General features: G+C 42.9%; 1 protein-coding gene across 1 annotated transcript in view; it reads right to left on the bottom strand.

Moving 5' to 3' along the window:
- Window positions 1–26555, bottom strand: part of CLNK (cytokine dependent hematopoietic cell linker) — a 218589-nt gene that overhangs the window by 31134 nt on the left and 160900 nt on the right. Inside the window, exons 6-11 of the mRNA XM_044225942.1 lie at window positions 26350–26494; window positions 25043–25149; window positions 19583–19628; window positions 7899–7924; window positions 7677–7696; window positions 6560–6670 (exon numbers count right to left, since the gene is read on the bottom strand). Of these exons, the coding sequence (XP_044081877.1) occupies window positions 6560–6670; window positions 7677–7696; window positions 7899–7924; window positions 19583–19628; window positions 25043–25149; window positions 26350–26494 (455 nt within the window). The remainder of the gene's footprint in view (window positions 1–6559; window positions 6671–7676; window positions 7697–7898; window positions 7925–19582; window positions 19629–25042; window positions 25150–26349; window positions 26495–26555) is intronic.

Here is a 26555-nt window from a genome sequence, read left to right as displayed (position 1 = left end):
ATCAGAAGAGCTAGTAAGCCTTTCATGGATACTGACAATTCAATCAATTTACCTCTCTGAACTTGTCTTTCTCATCTGTGAAATGGCCACAGGAGCATTCATTTAGGATTGCTAGCAATAAGGATGACCATGTGGGGCGCTCAGTGGGTACTGCTGTTGGGATGTGGTTAAAGGCCAATGAGGAGTGACAGGCACATTCTGTCTGCCTGGGTCTGCCAGTGAGAGCCTGGTCCTGAGCCAAAGGTGGGGAGGTTGAGGCAACAACACCAGCCTCAGAAGGCGACAGTTGATCTAGAGAGACGGAGATGAGCCCAGGAGCACACAGCTCTCAGATGCTGTATCCTGTTCTCAGACAACAAAGCAGCAGGCAAGTGGAGTGAGGGCCATGTTTTGTAACTAGTTCATCAGCCCGTCAGAGATGGTACCTCTACCCACTGCCCCCCCCCTTTCAATGGGGCAAATGGGAAGAAAAAGAGATATGATCAGAAGTAATAAAGTTGAACAGACACCCATAGTATTAATTATTTGGGTTAAGTTGAGGCTAATTTTTGTTTTCAATGTTTAAGAGACTCTGGCATTTTAGGATTACATGTGGTTTCAATTTAAGACATGCAATTGATTTTAGACTTGTGATTTTAAGTTCCAAGAGTCAAGCTGTGTTCAACTCCATTTATAAACATTGCAGACTGCTTGAGAGAACTTGAATTTGTCTAGATTTATCTATTTACCTTATTAGATTTATAAAAGTTGTTAAAGTAAGTTTTGCTCATTAGGGTTTAAAGTTAGATGTATATAGGTATTTCAGATGTTTTAAGATTTAACTGAGTTTGTAAATAAGTCTTATTGTCTAAGGTTCCTTAACCTAGGCAGAGTGACAGAGTGTCCTTCCGTCTAGATAAAATTGCCTGATTTATAAATAAGTATTATATTCGATCGACGGAAATGGGAGGCTTCAGGAAAACTAAGCTTTAGAAGTGGTAGCATTAAAAGATGGATTTTTACGTGATAACCCAAGCAGTTGTAGGAGGGTTTTCTGTGCATGACAACATCTCTGGACCTGAGACTGCCTCTGTTGACAAGACTCCCTAAGTTAGTTGCTCCCTTTACCTATAAAATGAAGGCATCTGGCTTTGGTGGTGGTTGGGGGTGTTTGGTGGAGACCTGCACCCTCACAAAATGCAGACCAGGGTGGGGACCTGTCTGACCACCCCAACGGCACCATGCCACCTCCCTATGAGCATCTTTCATTTCATGTAAGTGGTCCTGTGTTCTGTTTTGGAGATGGCCCAAAAGCTGTGACAGGGATAAGCTTCCCCATGTCTTTCTTGTTCATAATATGTGCTCTGTGTGTATTTGAGGATAATCCATTTTACTTCTTGAGGCTCCCTTAGATTTTGCTGAGTTTTACATAAATTGGGTTTGAATCCTTGTGCTATCATCTGTGAGCTCCCTCATCCTCTGGAAGTGAAGTCCCTTCTCTGAAGCTTGGTTTTCCCACCTGTAAAATGGGTAAACCCACACAGAAATGAAGAGGGTTGATTAAGGTTCTCATGAAATAATATACGTGAACGTTATTTGGAAGAAAATAACATCTTCCATCTGCATCCATTAAACACTTTCTTTTAAATGAAACTTTTCGTTCTGAGATAATTGTAGGTCTCATGCTCGTGTAAGAACTTATACTGAGGGATCCTTTGTGCACTCATCCAGTTTTCCCCAATGGCGAGATCTTGCAGCACTATAATAATAATAATAATTAAAGTCACATTCTAAAATCAGTATTTCCTGTAAGTACCCATTCCCATGCAAATTTGTAAGCTTCTTGGTAATCAATGTTTCCCCTCTCTTCAAGGACTCTGGTTTCTCAATATCTCCACGGATTTTTGTTGTTGTTGTTGTTTTCACTTCCCAAATCATCAGAACATACATTTTTGTCCCTGAGATGGCTTGAACTGAGGTGGTGCCAGCTTTGCGGTTGAAAAGGGAAAACGTAGCTGGGCAGACAGGTGTTTTTTTGGTTAAATAGCAGGTACCTTCTGTAAATTACATTTTGGCCGAACCCTGCAGCGTGGGGTTGGATTTTGCTGAAGCTGCAGGGAGATGTCATGGCTCATGACCTCTCTGCATTTCTGTGTCCTGCTCAGAAAACTGAGGATTGTGATACTGTTTTCTGCACAGTGTGGTTGTGGGACTGCATGAGGTCAAGCAACCGAAAGACCCCAGGTGGACCCATTGTATAACAAGAGCTCCCCAAATGTCGTTACTCAGGATATTTTTATTTGGTGCATATGCCATGGTATTAAAATTATAAGGGTTAGTGGGAAAGTTACTCCCTTTTTAATCTCTTTCTAATTATGTCAAAGAGAGACTCTCCATGGGGTGGTGACTTTATCTAAATATTGCTCTTGCATTTTTTTTGTCTTCCCTTTCAAGAGAGAAAAAGTGCCACAGGCTGAAAGTTTGGGTCTGAAACTGTCTGTGTTGTAGTTATGCTAATGATGTTTCCCCTTTAAGTAAATTTCCTTACTTTAAAAAAATGAGCTGAGCCAAAAATATGAAGTACCCGGATATGATAAAAATCATAATAACGGTACACAAATGGTTGAGAACACCCAACGAACATTCCCCAGACTTCAAAGTTCTCTAGTTTTCAGTCGTCAGTGAAGGATTTAAGTGACATTTTCATGAACTGAAGTGCTTCGATTCAGCAATCGTTTTGTGAAGCCAAGACCTAGCTTTCAAGTAGAGACCGGCCGAGCTGGCAGAGACAACCGGTTGCAGCAATAGGCAGACCCACATTCACTGTGAGGAGAGCAGAGTCCATTGTAAAGGGCTGCAGCTGTCGGCTGCCGTCAGTGACTGTGGTGGATTACCACGTGTAAATCACAGCCTCTCTTGATGGAGGGCCTTCCATCTCCCAGCGCCCATGGAGCAGCTGGTAGGAGGGGAGCGGGTACTAGCCTTCCTGTGTGGGCTAGAGAAGTTCAGCTCTCCAGTGTCTCCAGTGTCCCTTCTGTTTTCAGAGAAAGTGAACCTTGCCACAGCCTCCTGTGGTTGTTGACAAGCAATATGTGGGTCATTAGTAATGGCCATCTGACTCCCAATATGGCACCTAACTCAAATGAATTTGGAAGCTCTCCTTTTATGGCAAAACTCTTTCTTTTTTTTTTTTTTTTAAAGATTTTTTATTTATTTATTTGAGAGAGAGAGACAGTGAGAGAGAGCATGAACGAGGAGAAGGTCAGAGAGCGAAGCAGACTCCCCATGGAGCTGGGAGCCTGATGTGGGACTCGATCCCGGGACTCCAGGATCACGCCCTGAGCCGAAGGCAGTCGTCCAACCAACTGAGCCACCCAGGCGTCCCGCAAAACTCTTTCTTATTCATGGTGATATTCCCAGTGTCTCACACAGGCTCTGCATGTTTTTGACTTCTCCATAGTCCTGCAGCAACCCTATAGCTTTGACCAAGTCACCTAACCTCTGTGAATCTTAGTGACCTACATGCCCAAGGGATGAGGAAGTGATTTTTATGAGGCACCTACTGTGAATCAGCCAGTGAGCCTTCAAAAACCATACTTTAGAGGACTGAGCCTTTAGAAAACCATCTTTTGGAAGGATACAGTGAGATGGGAGGTCATGACACTCTGGAGGGGTTGATGGTGAAGAGACCCAGCCAGTTCTCGTCACATCTAAAAGTGATTAAACAGATTTAGCTCTGACTGCAGAAACTCAAGAGGATGCAGAATGCGAACTTGTAAAGACTCCAACACCATGGCATTGGCTACATGATAGGTTGAAGTGATCCAGACTGCCGAGGAACTCATTTTCAGATCAAGGAGTATTATTTTAGACCCTGGAAGCTGGAGCATATGTAGGAATGGCTGAAAGACCATCAAAGCTTTACTGACAGATTAGATTCCTGGAACCTGGCTCCCTCTGGGCCCTTAGCCCTGGCTCCCTCTGGGCCCTTAGCCCTGTATCAGATTGCCCCCAGGCGAACGTTAAAAGATAGTGATGGCTGCTTCTCCCCTCTCTCAGTGATTAATGCAGATCCTGGGGAATAGGACTTTTTAAAAAAAGCTTTCCTAATTATTTTAATGTAAAGCCAGAATGAGGAACATTGTACTAGGATATAGAGTCTGTACTTCGAGAGAAAATAGGGTCATGGGTGCTTAATTCTGTCGGGCAGAAATGGAAAATGATGTTCAGGTGTTTCTCTTTCTTTCCTGTGCTGTGATACTCTCCTAGGCACTCTAGAGAGATCACTGCCGCTCTTGTCACTTGGGGATGATTACACTGTTCTCACCAACATGGAGACTCAGAAGTGTTTGAGAGATTTATGAGATCATGTAGCCAGAAGTGGCTCAGCTGGGATCCAAACCCAGTTCTGCTGGGTCCCAACAGCTGTGCTTTCTGGCATAAAGACACTGAAGGAAGAGAAGATCCTCTTTTTTTCCTGCATACCGAACAACCTCATCTGCTCTGATGTTTTATGCATCCTATGTTCTGCCGCTTTGCTCTCTGAGTTTTGACCAGTTCTGGGTGTATTAGACTATTCGGTCAGTAGGGTCCGAGATGATACATTTCATGTTTCCAATGCTGATGACATCACTTCATGGGTTTGATGGTCTATTGTTGGCTGTTGTTGCCTCCCTGTCTCTTGTGCTTTGAAACTAGAAATCAAAATAGAGCAAATTTGGTGACTCCTCGTCTGGCTAGGACCCTCTGGAAATGGCAGAAGGAAATACAGATTTATTGAAGGTGTACTATGTGCCAGGCAGACCCTGGGCTGGAAACTATGCACACTGAAATGAGTCAGTCCCCACTTTTTGGGTAGAACAGACTTGTATCCAGATAATTATATGGGGTGGGGGATGGGCAAAAGCACCAACAGGAACAGGCTCAAGGTCACAGCGACGACCTAGGCGGGCAGTGTTGAATGGCTGTCATGATTAGTCCTGTGTTACTCTCACATGAGCCCATGGGGTAGGTGGTAGGTATTACTGTCATCCTCACTTTACAGCCCAGGAAGATGTGGACTGGGTGAAGATTCGTCATTTGCTCTAAAGCAGGTCCTCAACCTCTGCACTATGGACCTTGGAGGGTTCATTATCCTTTGTCACAGGGCTGGCCCATACACTGCAGGGTGTTTGGTGGCATATCTGACCTCTACCCACCAGATGCCAGGAGCATTCCCACCACCTGACCCGTCACAACAAAATATGTCTCTGGATACTGCCAATTTCCCCGAGGCCAGAGTCGCCTCCAACCGAGAACTGCTATCCCCTCTCTTCCATTTCATAAGAAAGATCACCTGAATTTCAACTGGGGCAGCTGGAATTGGCACCTGAGGGCTTTCGTCCCTTCCCACACTGCAAGGCCAGTGGAGAAACCAGCACACAAAGGGAAATGGCACCGGACAGAGAATGAGGGCTATTCCTCCAGGGGAGGAGGTGTGTTTGTGTGGGGCTGCAAAGGATGAACAGAGGAAGGGACATTGGTCAGAAAAATAAGGTGGAAATGGTATTTTAGGCTCATTGGCATTCGCCATCAGAACCAGTGCTGACTGGGTTCTCCACAGAATCTCAAAATGTGCCTGATATTTTGAATTTCTGTTATCTACAAAAAATGCTTACTAAGTGATGCCTCGTGCTCCAACTTGCTGATTCAATCTTGCAGTAGGAAAGCATCATTCATTCCATGCAGGAACGAGAGAGAAATGTTCATCTCTGTTCTGACTTCTAAAGTGAGGAAATTTTGCAAATCCAAACTCTCTTGGGGAAAGAAAAGCTCCTATTCTCCTTTGTTACATTTTGCGATTGTTGCTGGCTGCCTAATGCCCCACACATTTGGAAGTAGCACTCTGTCGTCAGCTTAATGCCAGACACTTGGCTTTTTAATTATTTGTCAAAATGGCCATAACGTTTCTGACAAATGCATTTTTCCCGTGAGGTAATATTCCCACAGCTGTGGTGGGTGGTGAGAAGCTGAGGGGCAGTACTGGTCTGCAAATAGCCTGAATCCCCTTTCAGTTTTTACATAACAAGTCCTGATTCTTTTCTGGCACTTAACATGTTCTTCAGTAACCATTCGGGTCTCAAGTGAGCCTTTGTTTCAATAACTCATTTTATTACAAAGAAGATGTGTTATCTTTCTTTTTCTTTCTTTCTTTCTTTCTTTCTTTAACGAGTTTTATTTATGTATTTGACAGAGAGAGAGAGCCTGAGTGCTCGGGCAAGCATGGAGAGCAGCAGGCAGAGGAAGAGGGAGAGGCAGGCTCTCCACTGAGCAGGGAGCCTGATGCTGGACTCCATCCCAGGACCCTGAGATCATGACCTGAACTGAAAGCAGATTCCCAACCAATTGAGTCACCCAGGTGCCCCATGAAGGTATACTTTCTGTTAAAGAATCAAAGAGCAGTTTTCTAAGAGTATTTTCCCTCCAGGCATCATTGGCTCCTCCCAACACAGGAGCGAGCCTGTTTCCCAAGTCCTGCTCACCCTCCAGAACCCACCGGCCTCCCTGGACATTTCACCAGCAACAACACCAAACCTGTCACCTGGGTCCTTTCTGGACGTTGGGGAGGCTGAGCCTCTGAGGGAGGGGCGACCAGCTGCTCTCCGGCTGTGGGGGCAAGGGCTGGTACTTCTTTGGAAGAGTGGCAAGTGGCCTGTAGGAAGAGTTGCAGTGAGAGTCTGAGAAGGTTTGCTGGGCAGGAGTCTGCTCAGCCAGCCCTGCCCTCTGTATCCCCAGCTTTGGGTGGGGAGTCCATTTTGGGGTACTGGCTGCTGGACAGAGCAATCTGATCCTTTTTAGGTAGCCGCAGTGATCAGAGTACGGTAGTCATTCTCCTAATGAGCTTAGAGCTCCCTTCCTGCAACATGCTCTTTGGTCTCGTTCTCTTTTCCAGAAGGGGTGATGCCATTTTCTTCAGGGCATCATAGAGTTCCCTATATGCCACCTGTCTGAGACTGAGAAAGACACGAGCTCTTTAAGTGCCCCTCCCCAATTAGGAACATGTTTGAGAGTCAGTGAATGTCTCACGCACCCTTTTATTTTGACATTCAGTCATTTATAAAGACTCTCGGGCACTATTGGTAGAGGCTGGGGATGCAGAGAGCAAAGACATAGTCCATGCTCAAGACACTTCCCTTCAGGGTGGCAGAGAGAGAAACCATGAGAGGTTACCAGCAAGGGTATTTCGCTCTGCGACAGAGGTCCTCTCGGGGCCCCGAGTGGGACAGCAGTGACCGACTCACCAGGAGCCTGTGAAGTCAAGGCTGTGGCTCTTGCCTTCATGCATATGTATAATAGAATAACAGTAGTATTTCTATATATACTAGATAGAAAAATCTATGTGCACATATAAATATAGGCCTATCCCTTGCAAGTTCCTAAAGGCAATTCATAGGGCTGGTGATGTCTGGGGGTTTCTGTGCTAAACGGAGGGAAGAAACGGGAGAGGATGGGAAGGACGCAGGGCACACATCACGGACTGATGAGTGAAGGTACGTCGAGTGGCTGGCTTGTTCGACCTTGTTCACTGGCCAGCTTATCTTAGTTTCTCCATATCAACGGTTCGTGTTTTTCTTTTTTTAAATTCTGGAGCTTTTCAAATTCCAGAATTAATCAGTTAAGTGTGTAGCAAAGTACAATTTCTATTTTAGGTGTCTTACCGAGGAGGTGGTAAAGGAGTCTGCAGAAGGAAAGAGAATCAGAAATTAAATTTATTGTTCTCTGAGCAGAAATAATGGTTAACAATTTTGGAGTTTACAAATAGAAATGACAAATCCAACCAAACATTTGGGATGCATTATTCAAGTGCTAAGTCTTTACATTGTCCACATCCCTCTAAAATAAAGAGTGGGTGAGAAACACATTTTAATGATTTCTCTTACCTTGTTTCCCTTTGTGGGTCTGTCTCCTGAAACAAAAGAGGGAGAGCAGTGAGTGTATGGAAAATGGCATCAAGCTAGTTTTGCATATGTTTGAATGGAAATCATTTCCATTTGAATAATCTTGATGATAATGTCAAGTAAGTTTTGTGGAGATCTTATTAGGTACCCAGGACCTAATGATTCTAGTTAAGTGATTTCATTTGATCCTGGCCTTTGTTCTGGAACTGACAACTGAGGTATGGGGAAGTTACCCTCCAGTCACCTGGAAAATGGTAGAAAGAAGACTTTATTTAGTGCATGCTGTACGGCTCTCAAGGTGCAGCTCTTGACTACTAATTCGTGATTAGAATTAAAATCTTTATATATCTCTACTGTTATATCATTGTTTCACATTTCTGCCAAACACGCTTCACTGGACATTTCTGAGCAAAGGAAAATAGCATCACAGAATTTTCCAGATGGAAGGCTTTTCTAAGACTCCCAAATCCAACTTTTATTTTAGACCAAAGTAAGGACAAACTAGGTAGGACAATTGCTTAAGACCACCCAACCCTAGAAAAGCCTGAATGAAGGTCAGGAGGGCATTTCCTGAATCTCAGGTAGTTTTATTTCCACAGTTGGATTCAACTCAAAGACAGTTAATGGGCTTCTACTCTGAGCTAAGCATGGGACTAGGTAGCTGGATACAAAGACAGCACAGCCTTCCCCTCAAGGTGCTTATGTTTGTTCGGTTTACAGGCCAAGGTCTGGGATCTGGGGATGCAGTGAGGAGAGTGAGACACTGTCCTTGTTGCCATAGGGCTTGTACCTAAAGAGTGCAGCCTGAAAACACTATTAAATCTCTGAGAATTTCAGAAAGAGGGCTGTGGTATTAAAGGGACACATGGGAGATTTAAGTTAGTCTGGGGGGACAGAAAAAGCAAAGAAAGCAAAGTTGAGAAAGCAAAGTTCACTGATCCGTAAGAGTGGATGTGGGGTCTTAAATGGTGTTTTATATGGCTGTGGCAGGAGCCAATGGGAAAATATGGCTCCCGTCAGAGGTGACTTCACCCTGGGCTGATTACTGGCCTCCATGAGCTTCATTTCCTTGTGTGTGGAGCAACGAGACCACACTGACTCAGTGGCTTTTAACCATGCTCTGACAGGCACCCTGGGCTCCCCTGGGAGCTCGTAAGGAACAGGAGGGCTAGAGGACTTGTGTCTGGCTCGTTGTCCCTTGTCACAGGAGGCTTCATTCCATCTGCTTCCAGATTTCTTTTGGGGAAAATTCCAGCCGGCCCAGAACAACACAACACAACAAACACTTGTTTGGATGATTTCAAGGGCTCTTCCGGGTCTAAAATAATTACTTGAGTGAGCAAAATTATCATTCTCCGTCTTTTGTTTTTGGAAAACACGTTTTAAATAGATAGACTGGATTTCTCTGCATACATTCAAACACTGATGGCAAACAGGAATTGTAGACGTTCTTGGCACTGTAAAAACAAAATAGGATCTGGGATGGCTTTCAACAACAGGAGCAGCAATCTAGTTAATGGGAGATCTTTGGCTATTTCAATGGTATTTCCAAAGAGCTTAGACCACATGATGCCTTCCTAAGGCACCACGTCAGAAGACCTGAGATTAACTTCGTCTCACTTTGTTGGGCATTGGGCTCACCCTCACAGCTCCCCGACAGACTGTGTCGCTGCTTACACTGGTGACTTTCCCTGTGAAGCTAGATGTCGGCTTTCTAAGAGGCCTCTCTTCTTAGCTACCACTGTATCTATGGGGGATCAATTCAATCTACTGGAAAGAAATTCAATAAAGAGACTGAGTATCTGGGATTCAGGAGGAACATTCCATTTATCGTTTCAGAGATATCTATCCCATTGTTTCCGTGACTGAACTCAGGAAAAGACATCTATCCTCCTTTTATTCATGGACTTATTATTGAGCATGTAGTGTATGTCATGCATGGATTCATTTGTAATATATTTATTGGTGGGGGTGCTGGGCAATATAACACCCAAACAAAAGTTGCTGTTCCCAGGTAATTTACATTTCAGTGGCAGGACATAGAAAACAAATAAAAGTGTATGATGACAAGGACAGGTGATGACAAGTGCTCCAAAGAATAGTGTGACAGAGTGAGGGAGAAACCCAGGCCATAGAGAGAGCAGGCGCATGAAGAGTTCTCCATCTGTCACACAAGAGAGATGGGGAACAGGGGCACTATTTTTTAGGCAGATCCCAGAAAGCCTCTCTGTTTAGGTGATGAGAACAGAGTCCCAGGGAACATGAGGGAGCCCATCATATGACTGTGTGGACAGGAGTTTCCTGACAGAGGGAATAGCAAGTGCAAAGGCCCTGAGGTGAGATGAACAAGAGGGAGGTACCGCTTGAGTAGTGGTTGCAGAGGTAGGGGAGTGCCCAGATCGCCTGCCATCTTGTAGGCTGGGGTAAGAGCTTTGTCTTAAACATGGTGTATCTTTTGGATACACTGTTTACACATCCTGTGTCTTCATTATAAAATGACATTTTCTCTGGCATCTCTTACCTCCCCCTCTACTTAAAAATTTTTGTATCTGGCATCATTGTCAACAGCGGCAGAGATTTCAGCTATGTCAAATATGTCTATTAGTAGTCATTTTTGCTGTCGAGCTTCACTTGCTTGTTGTTCAGGTAATTGAAATCCTACAAACTAGTGGGTAAGAGTGAATTTTAAGAATCCTACAAGCAAGAAAACCGGATCAAAAAGGCAAAGTAGCATGTCATGCTGTGATAATTTGTAAAATCCAATCAGCTTTGTTTTGGGGGGGGGTGTTTAATAAAGTACTAATGTTTGGGATAATGGAAGAAGATGAGATACAGAGCAACATTTCCGGAGTTTGAATCTTGATTCTGCTACTTACTATGGGCAGGATCATAGCAGGTGCTCAATAAATATTTATGAAATAAGCAAACAGGTTGAGGGACGGCTGTTTTCTCATCTGGAAAAGTGAGAAATGGTTACTCACACTTCACTGGAATTTGTGGGTGGAAAACATGGGTGACTACCCTTCAAGTACTTGGCTTGTAATGCACACCCGGTTATTAGCATTATTGTGTGATGGAAAACTAGAAGGGGAATGACAATCTACTCTCCTTGTGAAGTACACACAAATATTCTCAAATGCTAGGAAAAGTTCCCTCTCTGTCACATAAGAAGACCCAAACGTTTGTTCTCTGGGGTCCTTCCCTTCTTGAAATTCAATCAAGTGGGTTTCACGAGGAGGAGGCTGGCATGCTCGCCATCTGGTGGCCATCTGTGTAATTAGCACCATCTGCCCACAGAGTGTCCTCATTTGCTCTTCGTTCTGCACCAAGATTGATTTCACTTCCGCTGCAAAATTTATTGCTGCTTCAGAGGTCCTGTGGTGAGGGGAGCACAGCATGGCTGTAGAATCTGATGGTTAGGGTTGGACTGTTACCTCCACGACTTATTAGGGAGAAATCACGAAGAAATTGTCAACCTTCCTGGGATGTTAAAGCAAAGCATCCTGGAGAAGAAAGTATCACAAGACCCACTTGTGGTTGTGTTGGAGCAGCTGGTCCAGCGTATGAAGCTTGCTGTTGAACTTTAGGAATTTTGCAATGCGGTTGTTAAACACAGCCATTATCAAAAAATAAGTTATTTCACACACACTTTCGTTATATGAGACTGCCAAACTGTCTTCCAAGTGGCTGTGCTGTTTTGCGTTCCCACCGGCAGTGCATGAGAGTTCCTGTTGCTCCACATCTTTGCCAGCATTTGGTGTTGTCAGTGTTCTGGATTTTGGCCATTCTTCAAGGTGTGTAGTGGCATCTCATTATTGTTTTAATCTGTACTCCCCGATGATGTGTGATGTGGAACATCTTTCCATACGCGTATTTACCATCTGTATATCTACTTTGGTGATGTGTCTATTGAGGTCTTTGGCCCACTTTTTAATTGGACTATTGGTTTTTTAATTGTTGGGTTTTACGCGAGCTCTGCCTATTTTGGACAACAGTCCTTTATCAGATGTGTCTTTGGCAGATATTCTCTACAGGTAACGTGATTTGTCTTCTTATTCTGCTCACATTGTCTTTCCGAGAGCAGAACTTTGTAATTTTCAGGAAGTGCAACACATCAATGATTTCTTTCATGGATTGTGCCTTTGGTGTTGGTCTGGAAAGGCATCACCACACCCAAGGTCATCAAGGTTTTCTCCTGTGTTATCTTCTAGGAGCTTTATAGTTTTGATTTTTAATTTAGGTCTCTGATCATTTTGAGTAAGTTTTTGTAAAGGGTGTAAGGTCTGTGTTTAGGTTTCTTTTTTTCTCTCAAGAGGATGTCCTGTTGTTCCAGTACCATTTGTTGGAAAGACAATCTTTGTTCCATCGGATTGCCTCTGCTGCCTTATCAGATATAAGCTGACTATATGTGGGTCTATATCAGGGCTCTCCATTCTGCTCTACTGATGCATTTGTCTGTTGCTTCACCAATATTGCACTGTCCTGATTACCGGACCTTTACAGTACGTCTGGAAGTAGGATAGTGTCAGCTCTCTAAATCTGTTCTCATACTTTTTCCCCCCAGAGATCTGTCTCCAGACATTTACCACGGCTTGTGACTTGGTGCTGGTGCTTCCACTAGTGAGCTGAGTGACTTAACACAGATTGTTTGTCCTCTCAGGGGTTCAGCGGGATATGTGGGATCCAAGAATGTGTTTCTTGATAGAAGGGACAATGAACAACAGAATGGCAACAAATGGGGTCTTTGAAATCATTCACATGGGATTCTAATCTCTCCTCTGTCACTTACTGAGTGACCGTGGGAAAATTAGGGAAACACTCTGGGCTTTGGTTTCTGTGTCTGTAGAATGCAGATTATGAGGCATAGTTCCTTGGATGTGGTTAGAATTAAATAAAATAATACTTGTTTTTCACTTAGCTGCCATTCAATTTGTGTTCAATATATGCCATACCCTTTATCTATGAAATATGATCATGAAGATCATTACTTCGGAAATAGACCATCAGTGTAATGTTCCATAATTAGAGAAATAAACTTTGGACAAAAATGGATAAAATCTGGGCTGAGTTATAGTATTTATCATGTCTAACGGTTTTAGGATATATGGACAGGGACCTGCATGTCCTGATGATTAATTATGGAAGAGCCTAACGAAGCAACTTATGATCCAAGTGGGTAATGTAGATTTGACAAGGCCTGTTTGAGGAATGTCTCCAAGTCTGCTGAAGCATTCAGAAATTAATTCCAACAATAAATTGCTGACACCATTCTTTGGGTGGGGCAGGGAGAGAGAAAGTTAGGCAAAGCCATGAATTTGAGAGGAACACACCCTCTTAAGCAACTGCTCAAGTCAGGTGAGACAGTACAGTGGCAGGAGCGTGTACATCAACACACACTTGACCATGTAATTGACAGCTGTGTGTGGGGGTTAGTGATGGATGTAGGACAGAAGCTCCTACCTCAAACAAGCCTGGGGAAGCTCTTCTTCCTTGACCTGGTGTTTCAGGGAATGAGGGTGGGTGGGCAGGCAGGGCATGTGAAGGATTAAGACTTCAGGGCTGACATGGCCAGTGGGGTGGATGGGTTTGTGTGTCTGAACAATACCCAGAGATTCACAAAATGCTAGAGACCGTTGTGTTCTGCTGTCTTTCTGCAGATGGGATATTAAGGCCCAGTGAGGGAATATCATTTGCCTAGATTTAGAGGCAGAGAAAGAAATGGGACCATAAGCAAGCAATACGGGCCTCTTGACTTGCTCCTCCACGGCCCCCACCTAGTGCAGGTGCATGACCCCCACTAGGGGGTCACAGGTTCATCACTAGTTGGTCTGGTGACATCTGGCAATGCTTATTGAATTCACTATTAAAATGGGCTACATTTTAGACTTAATTGAATAAATATTAATTGAATAAATAAGCAATGTGTAGCACATGCTCTGTGTTGTGCTATAAGTAGCACAATGCTATGCATTTGCTATAGGGAAAACAGCATTGAATAATTGTTGATCCTTGTGATTGAGGAGGCTAACTCGTTTTTCATATTCATCTACAAGATTTATTTTGTACCCTGAGCACCAGACTAGATAGAGCATGAATGGTTTTAGCTTAGAGCCTCAGGAAGACTTTCTTAGAGTCTTAAAGAGAGAGTCAGGGAGAAAGGCAAGGGTCAGAGGGAGTCCAGAACCCTGTGAATCTGGTCAGTTCAGCAGGCTTCTGTGGAGGGTCCACCGTGAGTCAGTGATGGTGCTATAGGTTTTCACTTGTCCTTACCTTTAAAAAGACAGATATTGTATGATGTAGCTGGTATCTCCCCCACTTTAGAGATGTGGAGACTAATGTGGAGAGGTTAAGATCCTTGGAGTTTTCTTATTTGGAAAGCAGTAGTGCTGGCATGTGAACCCAGGGCTCCGTGTCCCCAGGTCTCACATTCATGCAACCATATTCCAGCTACTTCTAAGCATCAGAAACCATGTTTAACTTCCCGGGAGGTCTTTGTCTCCCACCTCAGACCAATGCCCCTTGCTCTGTGAAGCCTTCTTGAGAGACACAGTTCTCCCCCCAGGCAGAATTAAGTATGCACTCTGTTGAGTTCCCAGAATACTTAGAGTTGCCTGGACCAGAGTGCGGGCTCTTCATGGTCTAAGGTCTTATGTTATTCAATTCCTGGAACAAGTAATTTTAAACAAAGCGCCCTGTTACCCTAGCAGTTATCACACAGTGTGCTAACTCCCTTGTTTTTAATTCCTTTATTTGTGGCTACTTTACATTTCTCTTTCAGAAAACCGTATGTGTTAAAATGAGCAGTTATCAGATGCCCTTCCTTTTCTCTGAGCCTTATTCTTTCCTGTGTATGTGATGGAGAGGCAAATGCTTTCCTGTAGTCCTGTTACTGAGGGATTTTTATAAAATTTATACCAGTTATAATTAATTTATGACATCAACTTTGAACTGAATCTTGTATCAATGCCTCTGCTGCTTTTGAAAGATTTTTTTTTTAAAGATTTATTTATTTGTCAGAGACAGAGAACACAAGCAGGCAGAGGCAGAGGGAGAAGCAGGCTTCCCACTGAGCAAGGAGCCCAATGCGGCACTCGATCCCAGGATCCTGGGATCATGACCTGAGCCGAAGTCAGCTGCTTAACCAACTGAGCCACCCAGGCATCCCTGCTTCTGTTGCTTTTAAGCTATATCTGAGATTTTGTTGTGTCTGAAATAAATTTAAATCTAAAATTATAGGATAATAATCTTAAATTTATTTCTGATAACCTCTGTGACCCAAGGCTTCTTATTTTTGTTTAAGATATAATCCAAAGAATGCTGGAGTCCATCATTTTTGCGACGTTTTTTGTTGCCATATTCTGGCACTAGGGGGCAGTATCGTCCATCAATTCATGTCCAGCAGTAAACCTTGCAGCGTTTGGATGCGTGGGATAACAGGGAACAGGAGGGGGAGTTTGCGGAATGGATTTTAGGTACTAGCAAATACAGCAAAACTCTGGAAACATTGCCATCGTTGACAAAACCCTGGGTTCTGGTCTAGGCTCTGGTCTCTGTGACCTTGAGCTAGCCACTTCTCTTGCTAGATTTCCTTGCATAAAATGAGGGAGTTAAACCAGATTAACTCAAACTCATCTCTGATTCTAATTTTGTTGGCATCCAAATTCCTCTAAAAGCAAACGAGAAGAAAGGTCTTTTGATGGTATTATGTGGAATTCTATTTTGCTTCTTTTCAACCAAGCTCATGTTTCTGGATGTACATGTTCAGTCACCTGTGCATAATTCTCTTTCTTTTCTTGGATAGTATATTGTATTTCGTTATAAATTCATTCTTGCATATGGTATGCTTGTCACCTCAGAGAAAATTGGTTCACAGTCTGTGCTTGGTTCACATCTGAGGCCAAGAGAAATTCGCCTTAACGTCCTTTATTCTCAGCATTAAGCAGCTAAGCTGCCCTATATTTGAACATTATAGCTATCCTTCTCTGAAAAGAAGACAGTTTTTTTGGATTTGTGGTGAGTGCTAATGGCTCATCACAAACAAGCTGTACTACTATTATATATAAATACTTTGCCCCCAAATAAACTTTCACCCATTCTTAGAATTAAAAAAAGCCAAGTTTCAGGGAAGATAAGATCTTGAAATCTGACAGTTTGCAGATAATGTCAGAATACGATCGTAAGAAAAATGATATGAAGTGTACATTAACATAAATCTATAACTGCTCAACTTGATGAAAAACATCACCATAAAATTCTGTCATTGCTGAACTACCCGATATGTTTTTTCCATGACATTTTGTGAGAATGAATAAATTATCTGAGAATGTGTTTCCATCAAAAATACAGAATTTTGTAATAAACACATAAATCATTCAAGCATTCTCCAGCAAGATGCCTGGTCCTAAAAATGGGGGTATTCATATTAATTTCACCCCTTTGAGCTTCCTTCTCTCTGCGGTTCCTTAGCGCTCTGAGGGGTGATGGAGAACCATCAATTAGGGAAATGTAGGAAGAGAGGAGGTAAAGAGAGTAACTCTTCCTGCAGAAGTTTCTCATGCAACCTCCACTTACTCCCTACAAGCCTCAATTCTGGGAGCTCTGCTTTCACTGATATCCTGTATGCAGTCTAGTGGGGGGCTCCTTTTCAAAAACGGTCATGTATTTTGCAGCCATGGTCCCTGTATACCAGCCTACATTCACTGCAAGATGGACAGCACTGACATAACTCTGAAAGAAATGTCCTTGTTGTGCTTTCTTAGAAATTAGTTTGCTTTTCCACTGTGGGCAATTAATATCACATTAAGAAGCATGACCTCCTGTTTGCTTAGACTACCAGAAAGCTGAGGAGGCAAGCCTGTAGTTTAAATTTAATAGAGTGTAGTGATGTGTACCTGAGGGTCCTGAATTTTATCTTTGTCTTCATGTTATAGTCGACCTAGATTCACTCTAGGATTTTATTTTTATTTTCTTCCATTTTACTATGTAAGATTTTGTTAACCACCCCAGTAGCTTTGTGAGCTCAGGTAAAGCATAGATAAATATATGCATGGATAGTTGTGATACTGTGATTTATAATGAGAAATATATATTTGATCCTCATCTCCAGGATGCTGGCACAGAGCTCATAAATCACTTGGATTTTCCTAAGTGATGAAAACCATAAAGGTGTCTTCTTATGTTAAAGAGGTGACTTTTGGACTGCATCTGAGAATGGTTTTGGGGGTATGGGGAGAGCTCATCATATGACTAGAGAATTGGAACTTTCTCTACCTCCTACACTTATCCCAGGGAGGGGAGAGAAGCTTGAGACTGAATTCATTTGCCAATGCTCAGTGATTTAACCAATTATGCCCAAGTATTGAAGTCACCATAAAAACCGGAAAGGTTGGGGTTCATAGAGCTTTTGGGTTGGAGATAAAGGAAGTATGGGAGTGCCACACACTTTCCCACATACCTTATCCTGTGCATTTCTTCTGTTTGGCTCTTCCTGACTTACATCCTTTCATAATAAACTGTAGTCTAATGAGTAATAGGTTGCTTTGAGTTCTGTGACCTCTCTAGCAAATTAGTGGAACCTAAGAAAGGGGTGTCACTGGGACCTCCAATCCATCACCTGTCTGTCAGAAACACAGGTGACAATCTGGACTTGTGACTGGCAGCTGAAGTGGGGACAGGCTTGTGGACTGAGCCCTCAACTTGTGTAATCTGATGTTACCTCTGAGTGGATAGTATCAGGATTGGGTTGAGTTGTAGACACACAGCTCGTGCCTGAGGACAGCTTGGAGGTGTGGGGGGAAGTGCTCCTCCAACATGCGTATTGGAGTGGGGATTAGAAACATCTTAATAGACCAACAGACATGTCGATAATGTAGAATAATGGTCAAAGAAGCTTCTGCAATCAAAGAAGTGAAGTTGGATGTCTATGGTGAACTATAAAAAAGGAAGGAATTATGAGGTCCATTTTGTCTTCTCTCTCTCCAGGACTCATTTCTCAACACATGTCTGTGAAGGTTCTAGGATGACGTGGAACATTCGTGTATCAAACGATTATGCTCTCATCTGGGATCGCTCTGTGTTTCAGGTCCCTTTCTCTGTCAAGAGGTCTGAAAATACTTTGTCTACATAATTCACTTTGAGTTATGTGAGTTCTCATAAAATACATGAGTTCATGGGGAAGAGCTCTGAATCAAGTACTGTATACATTGAAGGTACTGACATTTTAAGGACTAAAGAGGCACCGATTTGGAAGCTCCTATTTTGGGGGAGGTTTAAGGGTGGTATGGAAGGAAGACAGATGGGGGAGGAGGAAGGTCTGAGAATAGCTATAATTTCCTGCCTCGGTGAATGCTCCTGAATTGAGTAATCATAAAAACCTGCCCATTTCACACTTCAAAGAGGAGGAAAGTAAGACCCAGAAAGGTTAGGTGACTCACTTAAGGTCACACAGCCAGGAAAGGGGAAGAGCCTATGTTTTGGCTACTCTGGTTGCTCCTTCCACCATGCTTCCTGTTGTGCGGATCTCCTCTGTGCCCCTGGATGCTCCTGCATCCTCTACCATCTCCATCTGCCTCTGCTCCACTCCACTCTCCACCCCTGAGGACCAACCATCATGGACCACATATTGACCGCCCTGCCGTCTGGTTTCTGGTTGGGTCATTGCAAAGTCCTTGTAGGAATTCAGAGGCGGGTTGGAGAGGAAAGTTGGTGGGCATGTGTTCCTTTGGCTTCCCCTCCATGAGGCTCAGTGGGGCTGGTGGTGTCCCTCCTATCAAGGTGGTGTGCTTCTGGTTTTCTGTAACTGTCCCCTCATTCCTTTGGGCTGGGGGTGGCGACAACGCCACTGCTGTTAGCCCCAGTTCCCACATCACCCACATACACCCCACACACCTCAGTAAATTGTTCCTTTGTAAATAAGTTTCCTTAAGTCATCCTAATTTGTGTTTGCCATCTGTCTCCTATTAGGATCCTAGCTGTTACACCTTCCCATGAAAGAAAATACAATGTTAATAATAGGTTATAGAATATAGCATTGAACCCATAAAGGATAAATTTGATATGTTTCAAGTACTGGGAAGTGTAAATCATTGCCATCTTTTCCATTTGGACATTGTGAGAGAAGATGGAGCATGGGGGAGATGATGAGAGGAGCTGTAATGTGTATGATCCAATTAAATTTCTTTGGCTGTCCTCCATGTGTGCTTCCAGCACTACTGAAATTGATTATTTCCTTTCAGCTTCCTACCTGTATCTTCATCTCCAAATTGAGTTGCTTTGCCTAAAGCTTTCAAAATCTGTTTTCATATGAATTAATCAACGTTTTAAAATTAGATTTCTATCTTGTGATTTTACTGGGGATATGCTTGGAGAAATAACTTAGTTATATATTTAATGCAACCCATATGTTTCAAAGCAATTCCTTTCTGAAATTGCATAGCCATGGAATATGAATTTTCACTATCAATTTCTTCATCAATAAGGTAAGTGGTAAAAAGGCATAAGATGTGTAAGAGCCTTTCCAAAAGTAGTTATTTCATGAAGGACAGTCCAATAAATCATCTTGATTAAGATAACCTGTGACCACCAACAAAGATAACCTGTGACCACCAACAGATTTCTTGGAAGCAAAGACATATCCTTGTGTTTCAAACTTTGTGACTTGACTTTACCTTTAACATGTTGGCTTCTGGAATCCTTGGAAATGGGTTTGTCCACCTGTGGAAGACAACGTGGCACCATTATCTCTTCAGTTGTGACTATGATACCATCAAATGTTTTGCCACTCTGTAGGGTTACTCCCCAGGGCCAGGACATAAGTCCCTCGACACATCATTCTTAGAGAATCACCATATGTATATAGTTGGCAGTCAGTTAACATATGTAAAAAAACGTAAATGTGAGAACCACCGTGCCAACAACCACTGTAGTGGCCTTGGATGGTATTTGGCATAAAAATGCTTGTGTTTGATAATGCGGTGGTGTCCCTCCTCTCAAGGTGGTGTGCTTCTGGTTTTCTGTAACTGTCCCCTCATTCCTTTGGGCTGAGCGTGGCGACAACACCACTGCTTAATCTTCTGAGCCTCAATTTCCTCATTTGTGAAATTATGGTAACAAAAGTACTGATACATCATGAGGATGGGGTGATTACATGAGACATACCATGCAAGGTGCCTAAAACAGGGAATGGCACCAACAAAGCTTAAGAGTTATTAGCTATCGTTATTAATATTATTAAAGGCACTGGTCAACCATTAGGGGCTCTACAATTGCTAGGCAAGAGGGTGGAGAAGAAAATGAAGACATCATAATGATACCCAGTGTTTTTGAAAGCCTCTAAGCCTAGGTCAGCAGTGGGGTCTAGGATGGTTTATTTTATGTGTCAAGTTGACAGGGCCACAGAATTCCCAGGTAATTGGTTTAACATTTCTGGGTGTGTCTGTGAAGGTGTTTCCAGATGAGATTGGCATTTGAGTCGGTAGACTGAGTAAGGCAGATGGCCCTCCCCAGTGTGGGTGGGCATCAGTTAATTTGTTGGGGATGAATAGAATAAGAAAGGTAAAGGAAAGAAGAATTTTGTCTCTGTACTTGAGTGTTGAGCTGCAATATTGGTCTTCTGGCCCTCGACTGAAATTTACATCATTGATTCTCTTGGTTCTCAGGCCTTTTGGACTCAGACTAGAACTTACACCACTGGCTTTCCTGGAGATCCAGCTTTCAGAGGGTAGATCAAGGAATGGAGCCCACATAATCACTTTTATGTCTCTGTCTCTGTGTCTCTTTGTATCTCTGTATCTCTCTGTCATCTATCTCCTATGTTTCTAGAGAACGCTGAAAGTACAGGTTGTAGCATTACTCTCCATTGGCATCAAGTTGAGGTAGACAAGATGGATGGCAGGATGCAGAAGGATAACTGAATAGCCTGTTACTTATTACCCTATGATGTTCAATGTCTCATTCTTTTCCTCTGTGGAATATGGGACCACCGTACTTGCCTGGAAGGTGTGTGGGTCTTTTGCTGGTCCATTAATCTAACAAGAGTTGAACGTCCTTTGGATGTTGTTGTCACTATGGCCTCCTTCACGACTTCCAGTTTCTTAAGTGTTACTCTGTGGAGGTTGGGGTGCTGGATGGGTTTTTCAATGTTCTGTTGTACCTTCAACTTTCAGCTTTCCCTGTGAGCCTGCCTTACAGATGGGGTCTCTCAAGGCTTATGTTCACCTCTCACCACAACCCTGATTATAGAAACAGTAGAGTTTCTCTCTTGTCTCTATCTCAGGTGGACCTGGTGTGCTTAGGATCTTAGGGTTGGGGGTTCCTCAGCATTTCCACACTTTTCCCCTTTGGTAGCCAAATTAATTTGCTGCCTTTGGACATTTGGATCCATTTGGTCCTTTTGTGTAAAAGAACTTCTTTGCCCTACACCTTCCCAAGGAGTAAGTGCCCTCTGATGGTGTTAGTATAGGATTCCAGGGCTGAGAATATTTTCTGCCCCTCCCAAGGGGGCTCCTTCCATTTTCTGTCTGATAACTACTTATCCGTGCCCACTATAAGCCTGCATCAATGCTGGAATATGAGGGAAAAAGAGGAATAAGAGCTTGGATTCTAAAGGACTCAGAGCTCAGAGACACAGAGGTCTGATCTCACACCACCTTATAGCACATTATAACACAGATTTCTCAACCTCAGCACCATTGAAAGTTGGGGCTGGACAATTCCTTGCTGTGGAGGCTGCCCTGAGCATTATAGTACTCTTAGCAATGTCTCTGTTCTTCACCAGTAGATGTCAGTAGCACTCCCCAGCTGGTCCTGACAACCAGCCTGTCTTTGGGCATTGCCAGCTGTCCCCTAGGGGCAAAATGGTCCCTAATGAGGGCCACTGATGACCATACAATGATGCGTCGAAGACTGCTTTGCACTGTTTCTTCCAGAAGTCCTCTCAAAAGCCTCTAGCTGGGCTAAGTGATGCAGCTTCTGTGAACCATGCTCACTTCTGTCTTAGCACTTCACATTACACTTCCATTAGACTCTTCCATTAGACTCTCGGCACTGGCTCATTTTTCATCCCCATTTTTGAGCACAGTGCTTAGTATATAGCAAATGCTCAATAAATGAAAAGATTGGCAGAGGCTCAGTGGTCGAAGTCAGTTGTAGCCAACCTAAGGAATCTAGGTAGGAACTGGCCTCTCGTCAGGATTATTGAAGATCTCTGTCATCGATGGTTTACTCTCAACAGAGGTTACAGTGGATATAGAAGTAGTAAGAATTAACTCTTGAGAATGAGGCTATAATGAAAAAAAATAGAATTTTCTTCTCATAAAAATGTGATTATTCAAGTATTGATCATAAGAATAAAACTCCCTCCTTATCTGAATTGAGCTCAAGTCCTTACTTAATTAATAATTCAACTTTCCCACCCTGCCCCCGGCCAATATTGTGCTGACTCTCCCATATTCTTTTTCTCACATGATTCCACTTGACTTGATATGCTGAGGTTATAGTTCCACTGTGATCTAGCTAAAGGAAGAAATCTGTATTGTAACAGAAAGCTACAAAGATATTATGAAGGAAGTATAAAGTAATAAGAATGGAGGCTTACATTCTGGCATAGTTGTTTTAAAAACTCCAACGAGAATTATCTTTAAAAAAATTCTTCTAACAAAGGCCTACTTACATATAAAGGGGAATGAATCACTGAATTCTGGGGGAAAGGGAAGCTCAAGTTTTTAGGTGAATATTCTCTATTCTTTAATAACCAGACCAGAACTTGTATCTTCAGCCACTGGCCCAGTCGCTCTGCATTTCTTACTGTTCCCTGAATATGCTTTATGCTCCTGTGATGAGTGCCCTGAAGCGTCCTCCTCCCTGTCCAACAACCCCTGTGGGGCTGCCCCAGTGCAGATGTTGTTGAGGGCAGCAAATGTTCACCTGAGAACCTTGAAGACCAGGCTGAAAAAGGGTTCCATGTGGACAGAAGTCAGTAGAGCCTAGGTTTCTTTTCCTATGAAACAGCTGCTCATATTTCAAGGTTCAGTTCAAATGACTGAGAGTTTCTTTGTTCATTCATTTTCCTCCATTTAACCGGTATCTCCTGAGATCCTCTTACATAAAGGTACTGTGCTAAGTGCTGGGCTAAAATGGTCCCTGTTCTCAAGAAGAGGTTTGCTGTTGACCGATTGCTTCCTGCTAAGCACTATGGTCTGTATGTATTATCATAACAACGATGAGATTTTATAGCTAAGATAATACAGGTTCAGAGAGGGTAAGTAACTGGCTCAAAGAGCTCATAAAAGTTGGAGCTGTTGGGGCGCCTGGATGGTTTGGTCAGTTAAGCGTCTTCTGCTCAGGTCATGATTCCAAGGTCCTGGGATGGAGCCCCAGGTCTGGTTCCTTGCTCAGCAGGAAGCCTGCTTCTCCCTCTCCCATGCCTACTGCTCTCCCTGCTTGTGTTTCCCCCCATTTCTCTTGATCTGTCAAATAAATAAGTAAAATATTAAAAAAAAAGTTGGAGCTGTTAAAATGGGGGTTATAATGCTCATCTTGCAAGGGTATTTTAAGGATTAAATGTCATTCATTCTTCCATTTATTCATTCATTCCCATCTCTACTCAGGGAGACCTTCCTTGACTACCCTTACCCTGCTTTAATGATTTTTAAAAAGTATTTATAACTTAGCATATTGTCTATTATTTATTTATTTGCTTGTTTATTTATTTATTTCGAGTCTCCTCCCACCAGGATGTAAATTTCATGAGCACAGGGCCTTGGTTATTCACCAGTGCATGTGGGAGCTCATCATTGTGTCTGATCTGTCCAGGCACTCAACACATATTTCTTGAATGAATTTGTTGAATGAATGATTAAAGTTTAGGTTGCTGCCTGTGTAAAGCAGAAGTGTTCAATATTTCATCCCTCATCCTGTTCTCTCGAACTCTCCTGGATGTGTTCCGGGTAAATGACATTGCCTGGTAATATTTGTTATTTCCTTTGATTATCAATATTAACAGAAGCCCTCAAGTTAAACAGATAGACAATGTGAACCAAGAATGCACAAGAAAAAATGTTCTATAAATATTTAAAAACATGTTCATGCTCTCTAATAAATGTGATACAAATTTAAGAAAAGGACAGTGAAATCCCTTTAAAAATGTGATTAATAAAGCACTAGCCAGTTTTGGTGAGAGTCCTGTGAGGTGCACATTCTCGTACAAGGCTTCTGGGAGGGTAAATTGAAGCAAATTTTTAGGAAAGAAATTTTACAGCATGTACCAAAGCTTTTAAAATGTTTTTACTCAATGCTTAAGTAAATTATTAAAAATACCATGATGAGGTATGATATATCTATAAAGATTATGCCATTAATGCTTGTTTATCACATGGGAAATCATTTTATAAGCAGAACTTAATAGGAAAAGGAAAAAAAAAAGCAGGTGTCTATAACACTGGAACTCTCTTGCATGAAATAGGTCTGCACAGAGAATGTGGACACAAAACGTCACACGGCATCATGCCTGGTATACCCTGAAACTCCAGGGGTGATTCATTTGTATTTCTGCATTAAGAAAATGAATCATTAGCAAAAGTGCTATTAAAAATGAAATTTTTAATATATATCTATATATGGCATTTCTATTTACAGGATATATTCATAAGTCTCTTATATGTAGGGTCCAAACAGCCTTTCAAAGTAAAGCATGGTAGAGATTTTTAGGCCCATTTCACAGATGAGGTTACAAAGGACTAAGAGAGGTTGCTTGACTTACTTCTTAGTACCCTGTTACCAGCTGTCAGCATTGGGCCTATAGTCTGGGCAAAATGACATGTTATTATCAATAAGATCTGAGTCAAATTTTGCTTCTGGAAAAGGAGGCAAGCCTCAGGTGAAATGCCTGTGAGGAGTCCCCACCCCAGCGCCTCCAGAAAACCTTCCCAAATGCTAGTCCTCTTCCCTTCTTGGTGCTCCTTCCCTGGGACCATGACTTCAGTAGTCACAGAAATCAGTTCCCCTACACTTTGCTGAACACAGTGTGCTCATCACCAGCAAGATGCCTTGGGAATGAGAGATGGGGTAGCTCCCGGCTGCTAGGAATTGCCCTGCCCATGTTTGGATCACATGGCCAAAACTTTACTCACTTTCTCCAGCCCCATCTGTGTGCACCAGGGATGGCGCTCCCTGGGGACAGAGGTCTTGGTGTCTAAGGGATTGGGAGTGTCCATCATACCCTTGAAATAGCGTGTATCTGTGGAAAGAGAAAAATTTGAAGTCTTACCGTATGTAGACTCAGCACATTACAATTAACAAAATATGTGCATATCTACAAACTCACTAGACAGATTAAGAGATTGAAGCCCAAGGAGTAGGATCTGTATTCCTCTCAGTCCGTATGTGTGAATTCCAGAGTCTTTGAGAATCCTTTACTCTTTGAAAATCCTTTACTCTTCTCAGTCTCTGGGAACTCCTGCCCACCCTTCAAGCCCTGTCCTGTCACGCCCTTTGCAAATCTTTCTAGATCCCACCCACCAACACCCCAACACCAACACTGTGGTTCTTCTTTCTATATTACACACCTAGCATAGTCTATCCTAATTATCTGTTGATCTTTCTGCATCTGCCCCTAGATTGTGACCTTCCTGAGAACGGAGATCCTGCTTTGTTTATCTTTGTGTCACTTGATCAGTCCTAACACAGTAACTGCACACGGCTGGTACTCAGTAATTGCACACGGCTGGTACTCAGTAATTGCTTGTTGAGTGAATGAGCTAAGGAGTTTCATTGTTATTTGCAAGGTGATTCTTTCTGAAACAACTTCTGTAGACTCGTCTCTGTGGATCAGGCCCTCAGAAATAACAAGGGCTTCCTCCTCTTTTCCCTTACAGCCCTGTGCTCTATCTACAGTTCAGAGAACTTGAGTGTGTCCCAGTTGGGAAGAGGCAGGGTGGATGTGAAATTATGTCTTCCTTACTCTTAAAAAGCTTGGCTTTGCTGCCATGTCCTGGGGCTACATGCATGCTGGTTGCCTATAAAACAAGTCAGCCAAAGTCTTCCCTTTCATGCTACTCTCCATTATGCAAACTCTGTCTTAAAGTTCCCATGCTGCCCACAGCCCTGCCTGTCGACCCTATGCCATGCTCCCCGGTTGCTCCTTGGACTCAGGAAGAGCATCATGATAGTGACAACTGGTATTTACAGAGTTCTGACTCTGTGCCAAGTCCCCTGTTGAGAACTTGAAAGAGCTCTTGGAGGGTAAGTTCTGTTATTATGAACACCATTTTTAGGTAAAGAAAATGAATTTTTCAGGCTTGCTCAAGGCCACACAGTGAGTAAGCCACAGAGACAGGATTTTAGCCTGGAGTTGTTTAATTCAGCATCTGCAGCTTTAACTGCCATGCAGTATTGCGTCATGGACGTGCATTCCCAGATTTTAGACGCCAGATGTTACCTGCATATTCCGATTCCTTTATAGGCCTGGCTGGCAAAATTTGTATTGATGGCCACGCTTCTACCATGTGAAGCTCAGGGTCCTCATAGTCGCCATCCATGTGGTCTTTCGATCCATCCAGAACTGCCACAGCAAAGTTCCTTTCCTAAGCAGGAGGAAACGGTTGAGTGAGTCAAGTGAAGTTTCAGTCATAACAAAGGTGAGAG

Source organism: Neovison vison, chromosome 11 (assembly GCF_020171115.1).
Source record: "Neovison vison isolate M4711 chromosome 11, ASM_NN_V1, whole genome shotgun sequence".
NCBI classification, from domain to species: Eukaryota; Metazoa; Chordata; class Mammalia; order Carnivora; family Mustelidae; genus Neogale; species Neogale vison.
The sequence above is the reverse complement of the archived record's forward strand: the minus strand, read 5'-3'. Positions and strand labels throughout refer to the sequence as shown.